We start from the raw sequence: 20,911 nt of genomic DNA, 5'->3' as shown, positions 1-20,911 counted from the left end.
CGGGGGGCTTCGCCCCCCGAGCCCCCCTTTGTTTGCTTTTAAAGGTCACAAGAAAACGCTAACCCACCTTATTTTAAATACTACGTTGATCTTTCATTTATGCGGGGGGGCTTCGTCCCCCGAGCCCTCCTTTTCGTTACTCTTAAGGGTCACAAGAAAACCCTAACCCAACTTATTTTAAATACTACGTTGATCTTTATTTTATGCGGGGGCTTCGCCCCCCGAGCCCCCCTTTGTTTGCTCTTAAAGGTCACAAGAAAACGCTAACCCAACTTATCTTAAATACTACGTTGATCTTTCTTTCATGCGGGGGGCTTCGCCCCCCGAGCCCCCCTTTGTTTGCTCTTAAAGGTCACAAGACAACGCTAACCCAACTTATCTTAAATACTACGTTGATCTTTCTTTCATGCGGGGGCTTCGCCCCCCGAGCCCCCCTTTGTTTGCTCTTAAAGGTCACAAGAAAACGCTAACCCAACTTATCTTAAATACTACGTTGATCTTTCTTTCATGCGGGGGCTTCGCCCCCCGAGCCCCCATTTGTTTGCTCTGAAAGGTCACAAGAAAACGCTAACCCCTTATTTTAAATACTACGTTAATCTTTCTTTTATGCGGGGGGCTTCGCCCCCCGAGCCCCCCTTTTCTTTACTCTTAAGGATCACAAGAAAACCTTAACCCAACTTATTTTAAATACAACGTTGATCTTTCTTTTATGCGGGGGGCTTCGCCCCCCGAGCCCCCTTTGTTTGCTCTGAAAGGTCACAAGAAAACGCTAACCCAACTTATTTTAAATACTACGTTGATCTTTCTTTCATGCTTCCTTTTATCTTCCGGCACCATCATCAGGCCTTGAAACCTAATCGTAGTCATAGTTCATTACAAGACTTTTCTAAGAAGCCCAAAAACAGCTATGATACGATGTTCCATCATGTAGTTCCAGTTCATATCTTCCGGCTCCATCATCAGACCTTGAAACCTAATCGTAGTCAAAGTTCATTACAAGACTTTTCTAAGAAGCCCAAAAACAGCTATGATACGATGTTCCATCATGTAGTTCCAGTTCATATCTTCCGGCTCCATCATCAGACCTTGAAACCTAATCGAAGTCAAAGTTCATTACAAGACTTTTCTAAGAAGCCCAAAAACAGCTATGACACGATGTTCCATCATGTAGTTCCAGCTCATATCTTCCGGCTCCATCATCAGACCTTGAAACCTAATTGTAGTCAAAGTTCATTACAAGACTTTCCTAAGAAGCCCAAAAACAGCTATGATACGATGTTCCATCATGTAGTTCCAGTTCATATCTTCCGGCTCCATCATCAGACCTTGAAACCTAATCGTAGTCAAAGTTCATTACAAGACTTTTCTAAGAAACCCAAAAACAGCTATGATACGACGTTCCATCATGTAGTTCCAGTTCATATCTTTCGGCTTCATCATCAGACCTTGAAACCTAATTGTAGTCAAAGTTCATTACAAGACTTTTCTAAGAAACCCAAAAACGGCTATGATACGATGTTCCATCATGTAGTTCCAGTTCATATCTTCCGACTCCATCATCAGATCAGCTCAACAGTACCATATTATTGTATTGTCATCGGAACTACATATAGCTGCCAATTTTCATTACGCTACGACTCCTGGAAGATGGTTAAATTAGCTTCCTTAGATTCCATTACATACATAGTTACATACACGACGACCTAATAAAAGCGTGTTAATAAAAAATGCTGTTCAAAAATATTCGGAAAATGCTTTTTTCTCCAAACCGAATGGAGAGAAAGAAAAAATGACAACATGATAAAAAACGGTTTTTGTACCTACTCTTACAGGATTAACGTTCTAGTAAAAAATCCACATAAAACTAGAAAAAGGATTTTCACGCTATGGCTTTTGAGAAAATAAAGAATTTAGATACTGCAAAATGAAAATAGAATACAAAATTATTGGTATGTATATCAAATTATGTAAATTGTAGTTGATTACTGACTGCTAGCGCCATATATGCTCCCAATGTATGAAACTTATTGAGTACCGTTGCTTGTCAAATAAATCAGTCTGTTGCGAATATTCACGGTTTTTTTATTAAAAATAATATGTTCAGTATCTATCGCACTAGTGCGAGAAGTGGTACTCTAGGTGCCTATATCTAAACTTAAAGAGAGAAAGTGTTGAGAAAACCCTCGTTCAATGCACGTGCGAAGAGAACATTCGCAACTCGTTTCAATCAAAACATTCCTTTCTGTCGTGCACACACGAATTATGTTAAGTAAAGATATTTTCGTTTAATATTATTTTATTTCAAAGCATTGCATTTATTGTATGTAAACAAAGTAGAATTAAATGTGTATAAAATCTTAAAAACGTAATGACTAATTGATTTTGTCACGTAACAATAGATATGACCTACATGGAAACCTGAATGAAACACGGGTCTCACACCTTACTTGGTAAATATTCCGCGAATTAGCACGAAACGCTTTTGCTTCTTCTTTTCTTGTGCGCAATGCCTAGGAGTAGAATTCCTTACGGACAGCTATATTTCCTCATATAACCCGGCAGACTTCACATCAAGGGTACCTAAACAGGCATCTTCTGGGCGAGCTCACACTATCATAGGGCACGTCTTTGCCTTTGGCTAGTCTGTGGCCAAGAGTCAGCCAATTTATAAAAAAAAATACAGAGATTTTATCAAGAATAGAATCCTAGAAAATTAAACTGCCACTGTTATCCCTGGATGGAAAGCTGTTAGAACAGGTGTTATTAATTCTTTGTAGACCTTCCACCGAGGAAGACAATGCTCTGTACGGTATAAACCATATGAAAATCTTTATTATTTTACAATAAACCGAAAAAAACTATATAATTAAATATTGTTTAAATTTAGCACGAAGCTCCACTATTCCTTAATGAGCGCGCGGCGTTTGTAACACAAGATACCCTGATTAAGATAACGTCTTCAAGAAATTCACTAAACGGGATAGTTACGTAACTACCTATAAGCTGAACACCGAAATACAGTGTTATTCTAAGACGCTGGCACTGAAAATAAACCAGTTAAAGAAGATCTTTACAATATAGGAGGCAAACCAGAAAAGGATATCCTAATGTCTAAGCGTTTACCGCCGCCCATGAAACCCGCAACAGGAGTTTGGAAGTGAGATGATGGGAGTGCGCTCTTCTTTCGAAAGTTTGAAGAAGATTATCCGGCCTGAAACACTGCAGAAAGGTGTGAGAATAACAGCTGAGCAACAGTCTGTTAAGACGGCGCACATAATGACCCTAAATTAAATAATTGAATACCTTACCTACCTAGATCTATTAAAAAAAGCACCACAATTCGACCCTGAACTGTTATCTATCAAACTTGGATTTTCTAAAATTTGTCAGCGGCACTTGCAGACAAAAGGAAAAAAAAACCACCGTAACGTAACGTCACAATCGGTTGCAAGCTTCCCTTGTCAGCAATATGTGGCAAAGTATGTTGCTCTCGCATTGGTCTGTTCATTAGCCATCAAAAACAACGTTTAGGACATTGCACCATAAATCGTCTGAAATAGACGCTAAAGCATATGTCATCATCATCCTCCTTGCGCTGTCCCGGCATTTGTCACGGCTCATGGGAGCCTGGGGACCGCATTGACAACCTAATCCCAAGATTTGGCGTAGGCACTAGTTTTTACGAAAGCGACTGCCATCTGACCTTCCAACCCGAAGGGTAAACTAGACCTTATTGGAATTAGCCCGGTTTCCCCACGATGTTTTCCTTCACCGAAAAGCGACTGGCAAATATCAAATGACATTTCGCACACAAATTCCTAAAAACTCATTGGTGCCAGCCGGGGTTCGAACCCGCGACCTTCGGAACGAAAGTCGCACGTACTTACCGCTAGGCTGCCAGCGCTAAAGCATATGTATGTATTTTAAAATTTGAATTGGGCCGTATCTCTTGACCGCTGTAAGAATAACAGGCTGGTTTCCCATCGGCTTCCCAATTTAACACACTCGGTCGTAGAGAGCCATAATGGCGTCGTAAAAATTGTGAGGAACGTCTCACAATCAGAGGAAAGATTAGCTGAAGTGCTATCGGTCGCGGCAGACGGGTGATTCTATTTTTAACCGGGTTTTTTTTTTTTGAGAATGTTGTAAACGTTTTATTTTGGTGGCTTTTGAAGTGTTACATACGCGTTGCTGATCTTTTATAAATCTATACCTTTTGAAGAGCTTTTCAGACGCTCGGGAAAACCTCGGTATGGAGGTGTAATAAGAACACAACCCTTTTGAAGGCAAAAAATAATAAAGTATACAGTAGGTAGCAAGGCACTGATATAATTCAATATCTTGTTTTTGTTTTCCAAAGTAAATCTATTATTATGAATAAGGCAGAGTGGGAGAAGATTGAAGGGTTTTTCTTGAGGGTTAAGACGAAATATGTTCAGTATAACGAAGCATTGCAAAGGCGGCTTTCTACCTTATCCCGCATGAAAAACCCTCCAATCTTCCCCCACCTCACCTACCTATTTCCAACACTGTACCACATTTCACGAATGAAGAATATCTAAAGGGCCGGTAGAAGTTAAACTATTCATGGATTTTTATTAGTGGGACAAACTCCACTCACATTATCTCGAAGGTATAGGTTTCCTGAAATAACAAATCTGCGAGGTTTTCAAAGGGTCAGTAACGTGCGTAAATATTACAGATCCCCTCTAGCACAACTCGCTTTGTCGCGCGCAAGTTCATACTTAATTTATGCGCTTGAAGTATAGACTCGCGCGCGACAAGTTGTGCTAAAGGGTCAGTTGAGTCTTCATAAAACAATCCGATCAATACGGAACCGTCCTTACCACGAGGAAGGCGGTAACCTTGTCTGACACCGTATTAAGAAAGAGACTCAGTAATAGTATTCCCTAAAAGAAAGGTCAACAATTTACAGAAAGGGAAACAGTAGATTTTCTTTATCATTAAATTGGTAATGACATCGGAAACGAAAGATTTACAACTGAGGAAATATCTATAAAAATATATATAGCTTACACGTGCAACTGTACTGTACCCGGAATATTGTTACAAAGATTAGTGCCGTATCATAGTCGGGTTCTTGTCACTCGTGTACAGTCAACCAATTGGAACCGTAGGACTATGTAATAGTAACGTTATAAATCAGATTGTAAGAAATCTCTTACTGCTTGTCATTTTGATACGGTTGTAGAGTGGCCTAGGGTTCTAATTGGTTGACTGTACATATTAGTTAGCACGTGATAGACATAGTAATAAATGACAGACAGCCGTCCATTCTAGGCTTGCAGATGAACGCGAGACAACGAGTAGCGATTCTTATCACCAGGCGAGTCATATGCTTGTACCAAACATCTGGTAGGCCACCGCGGTACCGTGGTCGTTGGAACTCAGAGCGCTTGAACCGGTATTCAAAATGTATCAGAATTGCCTTCTGAACATGTGAATTTTCTCATTTTTTCTCCAATTCAAAAATGAGCTTAGGTATAATCCCGGAAAGTGCCGACTAAGCTCAAAGATAAATGCAAAATGGAACGAGGATATGAGCATAATTTCCGACGCAGCACGGAACATAAAATTTTAAGCCCTTATCGATTGGGCATTCGATGCAGCTCATCCGTTTTGCTGTTGGAGATGTATATAGCAGAAACGTATATTTAGTGAGTACCTATATAGGTACCTACTCACTAAAATAAACCAATTTTAAAGTAAACAATTTGCTGTTGAGAAAATAATAAAATTGGGTGAAAATCAATATTAACTTAAAACCACCTCTTAATTAATTTATTATCACCCGTAGGCTTACACGCTGTTATAATATGAACATTTGGATTATTAATTAAATAAATTATATGGTAATTTTACCATATCTACTATCGATATTTGTACTATCTTACCACCGCCGTTAAGAGATTTTCCCGTATTTTTACAGCTATGAATTTCACCACCCCCTTTCCTCCTATGGGTCGCATAGTGACAGTTTCTCCCTACAAAAACCGGCCAAGAGCGTGTCGGGCCACGCTCAGTGTAGGGTTCCGTAGTTTTCCGTATTTTTCTCGAAAACTACTGAACCTATCAAGTTAAAAACAATTTTCCTAGAAAGTGTTTGTAAAGTTCTACTTTTATGATTTTTTTCATATTTTTAAACATATGGTTCAAAAGTTAGAGGGGGACACACACTTTTTTTTCCTTTAGCAGCGATTATTTCCGAAAATATTAATATTATCATAAAAACGATTTTAGTAAACCCTTATTAATTTTTAAATACCTATCCAACAATATATCACACGTTGGGGTTGGAATGAAAAAAAAAACAGTCCCCACTTTACATGTACCCCAACAAAGAATTTTATTTCACTTTTTATTTTACCACTTTGTCGGCGTGATTGATATACATATTGGTACCAAATTTCAGCTTTCTAGTGCTATCGGTCACTGAGATTATCCGCGGACGGACGGACGGACGTACGGACGGACAGACAGACATGGCGAAAGTTGACTACGGAACCCTAAAAATGAACTGTCCGTACGGATCATTCCCCGATTTACATATACGCTTTAAACTGAAGCGACGCACACAACATACTAATTATTGTAACCAGCTTTGTTGACAAGCCAAATGAAATTCCGTCTAGTATATCAATAGGTATGAAAATGAACGTTGATTAGGCACAATTAGCCGATTTCTGTTTACTTCATGGATAATCAATAAACGTGAATCACGTATCATTATTACTGTGTAGTATACTCGTACCTATCCAAATATTTAGAATGTTGTTTGTACTCTTAGTAACTTGTATACGAGTAGTAGGTACATTGCGGTATTTTATCGGTATGTTAAAAGTATTCAATCTTAACAGTCCGCAATGTAACTAAAATCGTATCAAAGAGGATCGAGTATTATAGAGTTACTGTCAAAGTAAAATGTGTAATCACAGTCCACAGACTGCCATCTCTCGACACAGGCTTAAAACTTTTTAACCTCAGTTTTGACAATTTGGCCCATATTCTTAGCTTGATATGTGCTAAAACGTCAACTATTAATATTAGCGCCATCTACCCGAGCGTCCCCCAAAGGTGTAACGCCATCTAGGCCACCGTACCTTTTTTTGTATGGTCCTGAGGTAGGTTTTTTTCTTAGACTTTATCTGTCTATACGGAGTTACATATGTCTTTGATCGTATGTTTGTACGCGCGCGTAAAAATAGGTCCTTAGAATAATACTAACAGTTGAAATCAGTTAGTGATGGTTTATATATGTGTAACCAAATGTTATATACTTATACCTACATATTGTGTAACCAAAAATTAAAGTGAGCACTTAATTTACATTTGAGACATTGGTAATTAAGGTTGAGCACACTACCAGAGTGCAAACCGTGCGACTCTTCAATAGAATGCCAAATGAGCTAAAGGGAATTATTAGCCATAAGATTTTTAGCTGTAGGTTAAAAAAATACTTGGGTAATTGATAAAATAAATGTTTGTATGATATTGACGACTTTAGATCTTTTAAATTCTTTCGTTTTATTTTGTGATGTTTTTATTGTAAAAATCGGTGTAAATATCTTAAGACCTTATTTAATGCTATGTTATAATCCTACTTGTATTTTCAATGAAATAATATGTAAATGTACCAATGTATTCAAACACAATTGACATTGTTTTATGAATAAATATCTATCTATCTAAGGTACTTACTACTTCGCCGCACTAGTAACGCAAAATTACCTATATGGAAGATTAGTCCAAAACCGCGATACGGGGTAGAACAAAACACTACAGTAAACTGTTACACCTTTTTTTTAACATCCGAATATAGATAGAGAACAAACAAAACATACCTATACATTTGCACATGCCAACAGATACAGGTAGAATGATTCGATTTGAATAATCCCCGGAGCAATCATAAAGCACAACACGGACCTATCTTGACCTTTTCTGTTCAAGCTTGAAATCCAATTCTGTATTCTGTTACCTAATCGACCGTCGAAAATCACGTTCAGTGCCCTATTCCGAGGCAAGAATCGGCGCGGAAACATATATCGTAAATCGTAAGTCTAATTTGAATAGGGTCCGACCTCCTTGAATGAGGGTCGACAATCCATACTAATATTATAATTTTATAAATGCGTGAGTTTGTTTGTCCGTCTTTCACGGCAAAACGGAGCGACGAATTGTCGTCATTTTTTAAGTGGAGATACTTGAAGAGACGGAGACTGACATAGGCTACTTTATGCTGCACTTTTGACAATTTTGCCCATATTTTTAAATTGATAAAATATAAAAGAAGAAACTGACTGACTAACTTGTCTACGCGCAGCCGAAACCGCTGAGAGATTCCAAATTTCGCACGTAGGTTCCTTATAAGGTGTAGAGGAGCACTAAGGATTTTTCAAAATTCACCTTCTGAGGGGGTGAAGTGGGGGTCCAAAGTTACTATGGGAAAACAAGATTAGATTAGTACGCGGGCGAAGCCGCGGGTAAAAGCTAGTATCACATAAATTTCTTCTTTATGTGTCCGTTTCCTATATCTTTGCACGCGGATGACCCACACGGAGCGAAGTGAGGGATTCATAAGTGATCGGTATTTATGATAACGCTAAATCCTGCTTTATGCGGGAGACGAAAATGGAATCGTCGTATTTTTTTACTTAATGCAATCCTTTCTCGGGCTGTGAGTTTTTCTGATAAAATACAGGCTCAGTGATATTTTCGGGTTGTGTGATGAAAGCCGTAAAAATGTTTTGCCCCTTATGTGTCCGTGTAAATAAAAACTATACGATGAGAAGTATTGACATTTACTGACAACACAAATTTTTATTTTTAAAAATCGGGACTTATTCGCGTATGACTACATATTAAACTGACCTCCAACATTTCAGAACGTTTCGTTTTTTAAAAATAATTATGTGTAATAATCGTGAAAGTTTAAATCAGTGTTTTGTAACACAGATTTTAAGGATGTCGTAATCAATAATGTCGATTATAGCTTCTCACTGTTAATTTGTCTGTCTGTCTTCCGATGTGATTAAATGTTTTTTTCTATATATACAGTTTCTTTATTAACCTCTCACGAATGTGCGTGTAGGTAGGTACAAAATAAAATAGTAATACAGGTACCTACTACATAAACTTTAAAAGTTTCAAAACGTTATTACCGCTCCTCTATTCCATTTTCGCCTGTAGGACCTCGTTGCATTTTTTAACGATATCCAGGAAATGTCGGGACATTTCCCACTTGACAGTTATTAATAATAAACGCGGTTCCTCTAGCCTCAGACTTCACACTTGGAACATGAGATATATAATTCACAGCAGTCAGTCGCAGCGCTAGTGTAGATTTGCCTTGACTCTGGGGAGTTCTCGTCCGTACGATCTTTATTTGTAACATTTTCCGATTGGTTCGTGCTAAAAAAAAATGTTTAAAAACAAGAAAGAAAAATGTTAGGATCTAAAAATGAAAAGTTTTTTTTCTTTTTTTTATGTAGCAAGTATCAACTGTAAATTCTTGTAAGAAAGGAGGTCACTGGTCAGGGCGCGCACGACATTTTCACAGAGCTGGCCAAACGCCTAATAGACGCGTCGGGTAACCGGAAGGCTGGAGCATAATTATTATCTTGCCCAGCCAGCCTTCTGGGCACCCTACCGGCTGACTCCGACTTAGGTTCTATTTTTTATTGATAGGGTTTTATTTAATAGGCAAATTTAGTTTAAATTTAATTTATTAGTTCATAGTTAAAGTTTTTTTTGTAAGTTTAATATGTATTTTTAATGTAAGAAATCAAATTGCTTTCGTTGCAATGAGTTGAGTTATATTTTATTATAAATTAAAATGTCGTTCTACGGGCACCTTCTGATTGTCCGAAAAATATTAAGCGATTCGGAGCAGCGTAGCAAATCGACGCCGACGATTGGTCATAAAAGCCGTTTGCGAATCATTGTCAGCGTACCGAAAATCACCATATTTTTTCTTAAAAATAAATATGGTATTTTTTTTGGTACAAATGCATAGGGGAATCAGATATGAAACGGACGGGTTATGAAACGGACACTATCGATATCTTTAAGAAATCGAAGAGAACATGTTCATGTCTTATGGTTCTTGGCAACGCTGATTACCATAGGTAAGCCCACAATAATGACAGATCCCGGCGGTCATTACTTAGTTCACTATTTCGCACATTGTAGAACCGCGCGAGTTTAGTAAAAAATGTCGTATATTTGCAAACTGATTTAAAATTCCATCAAACCTTAAACTACAATTGTAATGGTTGTACTTAGTTGCGATACATTCTCAAGAAAATAAAATGTGGTGAGACATAATCTTATCAATACTTAATTATTTGGAATTTGGGTAAAATGTTAGATGCGCAATGAATCGGACAGGTATCATCACATTAAAACGAACGTACATTAATGTACCAGTCAATGTCCGCTTCATTATTCCTGCATATTATAGTTACTGTACTTTTTATTAAACTGGTTTTATTTATTTTCATCACTATCAGATGCCGCCAAAGAAGAGGATTCGTCCAGAAAAAGCTACAGTATAGTCTGCTGTGGAGTTTTTGTAGTCGTTAATTATAATTATGACCTCAGTTTATCATTATGTAAAAGCAGTAACTTTGTGAAACATTGAGTATTTATGTGCCTCAAAGTAAAGCATTGGTTCCTTGTCCATTTCAAGACACCCACTGTCCGATTCAATTCTATTACATGCGTTATGAAACGGACATAAATTAGATAAATCAAATATAGGTTTTTCTCACTAAAAATGAAGTTTCATTAAATATGGTGTATTAACAATTATACTATAGTATATCCGAAATGTATAAGAATAGTTAACAAGTTCCTAAGTTTTTAACTGCAGTATGTAATCTTGCGTCAAAGTTAAATGTCCGTTTCATGGCGGATCTCCCCTACAGAAGCTGCAGAAAAACTACATTTTAGGCGCCTTTACATTTTGATGCAGAATGCCTTTTACGATCAAATATTAAATTAAAATGTCTGATGGTATATATTTCCCGAATGTGCTTTTTGATCAATAATCCAATTAAGTAAGAACCGACGCTACGCTCGCGAGACGCTAGATGTGGGCCCCTAATATTCAATTTACGCATCCCAACATAGAGGCTGTACGGTTAGGAAGAATAAAAAAATCAAAACTCAATCATAAAAAAGCATTAAGAATTTAATTTTATCAGATACCATAGAGCATAATTAATATAGAGCATTTTTTTTTGTTCCAGTGGTGAAAAGCAGTATCCGCCACCAAACAACGTCGCCCCTCAGCCGAGTGGGCCCAACGGTGTCGCTACGCGATGCGGAGCCCGACTTCGCTGGGCCCATTGAGAATGTCACTGTCGCTATCGGCAGGGAGGCAGTGCTCACTTGCTCAGTGCGCGACTTGGGGGACTTTAAGGTATCATATTGATATTTACTTAACACTTTCGAAACCGGGCTCTACGCGGCGCTACGACATTTTCGCTACATACGGGGAAACCCATGTAATCGGCTACGCTTCTACGAGCGGTGTGCCCGACAGTCGGGTTCTTGGTAGCGAAAGTGTTAATAGTAGTTAAATTAACGATAAAAGCAATATCTTTCACAAAAAAAAGATACAACGACGCTCAGGCGAGTAGGCCTGAACGGTGTCGCTACGCGTACATAAATTACCAATCTGCTTGCTGACACATCATTTACTAAAGTTAATCACTTTTGTTTTACGTACTTTAGTCTCAATACTATTGTACTAATGTTTAGGTATTAGAATAAAATAATGGTAAACTGACAATGACCGTTTCAAGAATATGGCGTGTGCAACTAAAAGGCTACAATTTCGCAGCTTCCAAAAACAAACGAAAACATAGGCAGGGAAGCTGTTTTATTTATCAAACCAATTTCGCTCGGCACGAAAAGGATTTCGTTTCCGTTTGCATATACCAGTAAAAGCACAGTGTTATGGATACCACGCGCCATATTTTATTCTGAAAATTTCACGGACTCAGTTTCGCTATATTTCTTTTAAAACCTAAATGAGGTGCCTAATTTTAAATGACAAATATGCTGAGGTGAAGCCATTTCTTGGAACTTTATTATTTTATGTCAGTGTAAAATGTATTATTGTCTGTATGCTTTCCAATAAATCATTTAAAAAACCGGCCAAGAGCGTGTCGGGCCACGCTCAGTGTAGGGTTCCGTAGTTTTCCGTATTTTTCTCAAAAACTACTGAACCTATCAAGTTCAAAACAATTTTCCTAGAAAGTTTTATAAAGATCTACTATTGTGATTTTTTTCATATTTTTTGAACATAGGGTTCAAAAGTTAGAGGGGGGGGACGCACTTTTTTTTCCTTTAGAAGCGATTATTTCCGAAAATATTGATATTATCAAAAAACGATCTTAGTAAACCCTTCTTCATTTTTAAATACCTATCCAACAATATATCACACGTCGGGGTTAGAATAAAAAAAAATATCCGCCCCCACTTTACATGTAGGGGTGGGGGGGTACCCTAATAAAACATTTTTTTCCATTTTTTATTTTTGCACTTTGTTGGCGTGATTGATATGCATATTGGTACTAAATTTCAGCTTTCTAGTGCTTACAGTTACTGAGATTATCCGCGGACGGACGGACGGACGGACGAACGGACGGACGGACGGACGGACAGACAGACATGGCGAAACTATAAGGGTTCCTAGTTGACTACGGAACCCTAAAAATGGAAAGTACGCTTGCTCCGCACACACGAACACACACACACACATGGCAAAATTCGGCCACACCAGGCTGACGACATTATATTTAGAGGATGGATGATCATTACTACGAATGTTAGCAGTCGCCATTTTCCTGTGTAGATATTTTTATAGTTTTGAAGTTGAGTAGCAACTTGACTTCATCTACTCTTGTATTCAAAAGAGGTATAAACATTTTCTACAAATTCAAATATGGAGCATATTATCTATCAATTTAAAACCTTTAGGCATTGCCTCAAGTAGACAAATAAGCATCAATACAATCCTTTACCTGAAGGCTTTCCGACAGTCTCCCGTAATTGTTAGGCAGAAACAATCCACCAATCCACCGAAAGGCTGGATTTGTACGCAATCCCTGTTAATCCTACCCCAGCATTGCTTTATTACACACTCGTTTATGTTTACCGTGTAAACAAATTAACAGACTGCCGTATGCTTAAGCCCGAAATAGTGAGCTTGTTCAATCAACACTAAACAGCGCTGGAGGGACAATTAAATTACATTGTAGATTTAAAGTTGTAGTATTTCAGTAGTATTGTTGCAAATTGGATTAAATACGTGACATTGTTGAACAAAATGACATAATTGTGCTTGTAAATATTGAAACTAAAGTTTTGAAGTATACGAATAATCCAAGATGGATGGACTGCGTCAGAGATGATATGAAACAGAGATAGAGAGGTATTGAAGAGTAAGGATACTGTTCCGATCCCAAGTAGGTAACTGGGATAAGGGCAAGCGAATGATGACTCGTAGTCCATAAAGTTTATTTATAAATTCCGAAATAGGTATAATAGATGTGGGTACACAGAAGCTCGAGAATAAGAAGTATTACGAAAATAAAGGATATATAGTACAAACAGTATGCCAACTGAAATGGAGATGGGCAGGACACATCGCTAGAGCAAACGACGGGCGTTGGAGCGAGCGCATCATACAATGGTACCCTAGAGACGCTACAAAGAAAAGTACAAGAAACAGTGGTCACCAGAAGACGCGCTGGAAAGACGACATACAAAAACTGGCAGGCACAACATGGCAGAGAACGGCTAGAGACCGACACAAATGGCGTGACATGGAGGAGGCCTTTGCCCAAAACTGGGCGTCCAAACAAACAGATACTGTTTACTAACTAACAAACAAAATAAACGCTACGCTAACCAAAACCTACAAAATACATACATTAAGTTAAATTTGGTAAAAGTTTGGAAATAAAGAGCTATATAATAATAATAATAAAAGATGTGGGTGCTACGGTAGCCTTGCTCAAGTGGAATTGAGCAGGGTATGTTGCGAATGGTAGGCAAAAGGGTATGGGATTAGGTATCTGTACTAGTATTATATGATCTGTGGCCGAAGTAAGTAACTAAATGTATCGGATATCCTGTCTGATACTTAAAAACTTTTTTCTTCGAAACTGTAATATCGAAAAAAAGTTTTCCATGCAAAGCTTCTACACGTGTTTTGGTTTTTAGCGAGTGTGAAGTACAACTGTAGCAATGCACGGTCGAGAAGTTTCCAAAGTTGCAGAACATTCCTCATGAGAATTTTCGGTAACTTCTGAGAATGTTCTTGAGAACGAGAATTTATCAGAATACTTAGTAACTTCGTAGTTTATACCATAATTTCGTCGAACTCAGCAAGTCAAGACGTAGTCCCGTGGTAGTGCGCTGGCTTCGTATTCCGATGTTCTCAGGTTCGATCCTGACAGCGATCTTTTTGTTTTTATTTTGTTTGTTTTTTTTATTGGCATGACCAAAAACAGGCATCAAGAAATAATAGTTCGGTACCTAATTTAAAAAAGTCAGGACTAAAACTGTGAAGTCTGAAAGTCGAAATGTTCCCTGAAGTATAGTGAGAATTTAAGCAACTTATAGTGAGAATTTAGGTAACTTATCACTTATCAACAAAATAGCTAACTGTAATAGACAATATTATACCTATAATAACATATAGTTTTATATTATGCCCATTTAAACATTATTTCAAGTATATTCTCTTGTTTAAATAATAAATACAAATCAAGTAGGTCGTAAACGTTATTATAACTAAAATATTCCTCCCTGGACCGTACCTGGCTCAAAAGTCCCCATTATTCCCGCTGCATTACCCCGCTGGACGGCAATGGAGACCTGTTGGACCAGATACGACCCAGAACGAGGATCGCAGCCCCTCTCCCGCAACCGACGCCCTAACTCTTTGAAAAAGGAGCGAGCCTCCGAGCCCCAAGGCCCCGCCGTCTCAATCGCCACCGGCACAAAGTCGTAAGCCAATTCCAACGCGGAGTACTTTGCGTGCTTAGCCTTTGCCGCGGACTCCGCTGCTGAGCCAGCACAACCTATAGTCTGCCTCAAATGGGATGCAGCGTAAGTGCTAAATAAATTGCATGTTGCGGGAATGTTCTGCGAACATTCTCAAGAATGTTTCCGCTTTTTGGGAATGTTCTGCAATTTCTACTACTTGTACAAGACATAATATACGAATATACCTTTATTTCTTCATTTCCGTTAAATTCTAGACGTTGTTAGACTCGTTAACATAAGATACATGGGGCTCAATTCCCGAAAGATATTAGTCCAATATTACTCATACTCGTGTGTTGTAACAAACGAGGACTAATATTTTTTAAGTCACCTATTCGGATTTTTTCTTTTATTCCCTGTTAGGAAGGAGCAACGTGGCATTTCAAGGACGTATTGGAATTTTAGAATATCTTTTTATTAGTGCGATAAACAGTGCTGTCGATTTTGAGTAGAATGAGCCTAAAAACAACAGGATTTTTGAAAATCTCGTTTACAATAATATCTTTTTTTTGCAAAACGCCTACCGACTTGAGTGGGTGCCACCGCTTACATAGGATAAAATAAATTATTATTATGCGCCCGCCATATTCAAAAAGCTGCTTTATTATTCTGTCAATAATAAGTCAATAAATAATTTCCGAAGATTGACAGTAATCCATGCAGTACTTGGTTTCTCGTTAAGGTTGGCGGCTCGGCTCAGCGAGTTTCCTGGTATATATTATATTTGCGGTAAATAACAACTTCGATATTCATGTATAATTAATATAATTATATTCTTTAAGGTACTTACTTCTTGTTTAATTCTCATTACCATCCTCCTTGCGTTATCCCGGCTTGCCACGGCTCATGGGAGCCTGGGGTCCGCTTTGAAAACGAATCCCAAGATTTGACGTAGGCACGTTTTTACGAAAGCGACTGCCATCTGACCTCCTAACAAGAAAGGGTAAACTAGACCTTATTGGAATTAGTCCGGTTCCCTCACGATGTTTTCCTTCACCGAAAAGTGACTGGCAAATATAAAATGTCATTTCGCACATAAATTCGGTTCGAACCTCCCCGCCCGCTACCTCCGGAACTAAAGTCGCACGTACTTACCGCTAGGCTACCAGCGCTTCACCCGCTAGGCTACCAGCGCTTCACCCGCTAGGCTACCAGCGCTTCACCCGCTAGGCTACCAGCGCTTCACCCGCTAGGCTACCAGCGCTTCACCCGCTAGGCTACCAGCGCTTCACCTGCTAGGCTACCAGCGCTTCACCCGCTAGGCTACCAGCGCTTCGTTTAATTCTCATTGCCATAAAGCTAAAATTAGATATACTTGGAGTTGAGTTTTAGATTAAGTTCCATAGAATAGAACCTCGAGTTTGGACTTCTGAGCTTCTGTTCGAGCAAAAGTACATTTTTATTATACACGGTGCTCGTGAGCATTGCGAGAGGTTTTAACCACGCATTTCTGAGGCTAAAGGAAAGATTTTTTTTAATTCACATGAGGAAATTTTGCCAAACATTTTTTTTTCTTTTTTTTTTACTGTTTTCGAATGTATTTTCACATAAAAAGTAAATGTTATTCATAAAACTAGCACTTCAAATTTTGACGTTTTTTTTTCTAAAAACCTCATTTTTGAAAGCTTTTATTTCGTACTTTTGGACATCCTATCAATGAGGATAGTGAGATTAGTTATTTATTCTCCATAATGGCATCAACATCGTTAAAAAAGCCTTTTGTACTGAGTAACAATAAGAAATTTTTTTTTTTTTTCAATTGGTCGTAACTCTGAAACTAGGCGAAATCTAGAAAAGTGTAAATGACAGTTCAGTCTTAAACTGGGATCAGGAATATGCTCTTACCGTGCACCGTGTATTACACTGAAACTTGAGTAGTTTCATGAATGAGTGAATGAATGATGAATGAATGAATGAATGAATGAGTGAATGAATGAAAGAATTAATGAATGAAAGAATGAATGAATGAATGAATGAATGAATAAATGAATGAATGAAATATTTATTTGTATCAAACAAGCGTAAGTATGTGCTCTGTTAAGCTCTTTATGGGATGCAGGCGTGATTGCAGTGGGCTAGTTTCCTATACTTAAAATAAAATATTTTATGCAGTGCACGAAATAAAGCACCACATAATTAGAAGAAAAATATGGACAGTAGTTATGTTTAAACATAATTTCCATTTAATAAGTCAAAGAGAAAGATGTAAAGTAAATGAATTGACCGTGACGTTACTCCTCAGTATTTCATAGTTATTCCATATTACCAAATCGTTTTGACAGTTCTTAAAAAGAAGCTGATTTGACTAGTCGGAAACTAGTCTATTGTACTCGTATGTACGTATGTAAACTGCTTCCTATTGAAGCGATACAATGGTCGCATACCTAAAACAATTTCAGCATATTATCATGAGCTCATGAAGAAATTCTCCGAATTCATAAAACCACAGTGCCCTGGGACACAAAAAGATCTAATGATGTCTTCTGCACATCTTTACCAGAGGGCATTTGACCCCTCGGTGCTTTCAATTTCGCAGCAGGCCTTCGGTAAGATAAACTATCCTCAAATTTACGCTTCACTGGTATTGGAAATTCGCCTTTCATAAACTTTTCTTCGAGAAACTTCTTTAGGGCGGGCATTCAATCAAGTCCGAACGAACGGAAGTTTTAAATAAAATATTTTCGTGAATCTTTTACTGGAGTATTGAGCTTAGTAACAAAAGTATTGTGATTATATCTATAGAAATTTAGAAATATCGTGAAATGTATAAAAAATGGGTATTCCACCAGTGTCTTTAATACGTTCGTGGACTACTTATACATTGTAAACATTCTTATTATTTTATATATACATTTTGTTTATGGTTTGTGGTTTGTTAATTTTTATGTGCATATTTTGTTTTAATTACATACATACATACAATCACGCCTGTATCCTATAAAGGGGTAGGCAGAGCACATGAAACTACTAAAGCTTCAGTGCCACTCTTGGCAAGTAAGGGGTTGAAAGAAAATGAAACTGTGACATTGCAGTGACAGGTTACCAGCCTCTCGCCTACGCCACAATTTAACCCATATCCCACAGTCGCCTTTTACGACACCCACGGGAAGAAAGGGAGTGGTGAAATTCTTAACCCGTCACCACACAGGCATTTTGTTTTAATTATATAATTCTTTCCCTGCCGGCTATTTTATTGGTTCCTTTTTTAACCCAAGATGCAAAACGATGGAGTGTTATAAGTTTTACGTGTCTGTCTGTCTGTGGCATCGTAGCAGCTCCCGAACGGATGAACTGATTTAGATTTAGTATTTTTTTGTTTAAAACTGACTTCGCCGGGAGTGTTGTTAGCCATGTTTCATGAAAATCGATCCACTACATACTACAAATATTCCCAAAACTTACAGAAATTCAAAATCCACAAGGCAACAGAAAATAGGATTAATCTGAAATTTAGCGTTTAACCCGAACGTTTCAGAATAAATCGAAGTGAAGCACGAGACTGTGAGTGACAGTCAGAACGAACGCATGGAAAACTGCCTGCCCTTAAATATCATGGAAATACTGCCGGGCTTCAAATACCAGGGCATTTCTATTTACCGTTGCACCCAAGTAAGAAATTGTTGAAGCATAATTATTACATTATTAGTCCATATTATTTATTTATTTAATCAAAGAGTAGCACAACATTACAGTTTACATTAAGGCACTGTGAAACTACAAAATACAAAACAAGACACAAACGATAAATAATACAAAACATAAACAAATTAAACATTAGATTTGGGCGACGACGTAACAGCGTGGCTCCGTTGCGTCGTCTGACTCGGCGTAGGAATTAGGAATTATTATTGGAGGATTATTATGGTTACGCATTTTTTTAAATATAAATACCAATTTTTTTCGAATGTACCTATAATAATATTTTCTGGATATTATAGTCTATTTGTGTCTAGCCTAGCTAGTTATAAAACATACATGTATGTTTTACTTTTTGACAAGCAACAACGACTGCAATCGATGATGTCACTAGGCTTAAAATAAATTTAAAAGTGGAAAATTACTGCCTTGGGTGAGATTTGAACTCACGGCCCCAGGATCAATCCATCGCTCTACCGACTGAGCCAAAAAAGGCTTCAACCAGATAAATTTTCCACCATATTGGTCAATGGGATCTATAGCGACATCTACCGTAAGAGCATGCATTATACTACACTCTTACTTTGAATATCAATCAATCAATCAATCAATATAATTTATTGCAAACCATGGTACCTATTACATTAAAGATGTTACAATACGAAGGAGGTCGCATGGCACCCCGGTAGGGTATGGCAATATTGGCAATTATACATTAATTATTTACTAAATTGTAAATAATTAATGTATAATTGTTTGTCCTAAATTTATTAAAGCTACACACATTATATACACAGATTTAAACTTACACGATTTTTACACATATTTAAAAACTACAAACGGGACTTAACCGCGTATTATTATGTTTTTAACACTGAACTCCGACCTTTTAAGGACGGCATTGTCCCCGTGGTCTCGAAGCAGACTGGCTTAAGTTGACATCTTCCTTCTTCTAGCTGTACGAGTTTTTCGAACTACCCGCACTTCAGGCAGAAGGAGGTCAGTATTAGAAACATAATAATACGCGATTAAGTCCCGTTTGCACTTTGTATATGCTTGAACAATATCGTAATTGGGTTCAACCACACCTCGGACACTAGCGATCAAATATGTGAAAGAGGCGCGTTCCTAATAGCACACAGTCTAAGCTCGTGTAGGTGAACGCATACTATGCTTGTATGAGTGAAATATGAGGTAACCGAGAGGGGGTGGGTGGCACTTTCAGCGGGAGCGGGAGTGGCCATACTGTACGATAGTAATCTTCATTATACTGTGGTTCAACGGTAAGCAGGAATGTCGACCAGCATGATAGACGTCAAAGGTCATTAAGGTCACATCACGAAACACCAATTTAGTAATTGGGTGCTTGGGGTAGTAATTACAGGAAAAAACTTTTAACGATTTCGAGGGCGCTTCTGCTTCTGGCTTTTATAAAGAAAAAGAAACGTTATTTTTCTTAGTAAAGCTTTCCTTTGCATATTATTCTCATTTAAACAACATAAGATAATACGCCGTAAAGCGTTCCTGAAACGTTTAAGGTTAGCGCAATGGTCGCGCGACGGCGATGCGACGCATACGAAATCAAACCTGATAATCCTGATATGGAAGTAGACGAGGCGATGAGACGCGATGGCGACGGTCGCGCGACAGTCGCGCGACCGTCGCCGTCGCCAACGCAAGACACGGCGTTAGTCGCAATTTAAAAGTTACATACACCCTGTTTTTATAGAATTCCGTTTACTTTAAGGAAAGATTCTTTACATCAAATACAATTAATTTCTCTAAGAAACTAGTGACTTAACTCTTGCGGTTATCGAGTTATTAAAAAAATAAAGATAATTACTGAACACGAGTGTACCTTTACCAATTCGTAATGTTATTTGTTTTGACATGTGCCGTCAATCACTTTGACACTAACTTGAATGTTATTTCTTAAGGGTCTCTCACACTAATAAATTAATTTATTATGTATGAAAATGATGATTTTTTTTTGCGAATTTAACTAAAAGTAATATACAGGGTGGTTCCTGATAATGAACTTAACGACGTGTCGAATTTAACGGAAAACAAAAAAAACACGGTGTATATGTATATTATTTGGAAATATTTATGTTGTTTCGTGGAAGTAATTGAAAACAATGGGATTATAATATCTATCTACACGGTGTTTCCGGTATCACTCAAAACC

The 20,911-nt window shown here is 37.9% G+C and overlaps 1 protein-coding gene across 1 annotated transcript in view; it reads left to right on the top strand.

The window, feature by feature from the left end:
- LOC125233914 (protein CEPU-1-like) overlaps positions 1–20,911 on the top strand; it is a 116,099-nt gene that overhangs the window by 26,365 nt on the left and 68,823 nt on the right. The window contains exon 2 of the mRNA XM_048140086.1: positions 11,274–11,446. Within this exon, the coding sequence (XP_047996043.1) occupies positions 11,274–11,446 (173 nt within the window). The remainder of the gene's footprint in view (positions 1–11,273; positions 11,447–20,911) is intronic.

This window comes from Leguminivora glycinivorella, chromosome 15 (genome assembly GCF_023078275.1).
Source record: "Leguminivora glycinivorella isolate SPB_JAAS2020 chromosome 15, LegGlyc_1.1, whole genome shotgun sequence".
Taxonomy (NCBI): domain Eukaryota; kingdom Metazoa; phylum Arthropoda; class Insecta; order Lepidoptera; family Tortricidae; genus Leguminivora; species Leguminivora glycinivorella.
The sequence above is the reverse complement of the archived record's forward strand: the minus strand, read 5'-3'. Positions and strand labels throughout refer to the sequence as shown.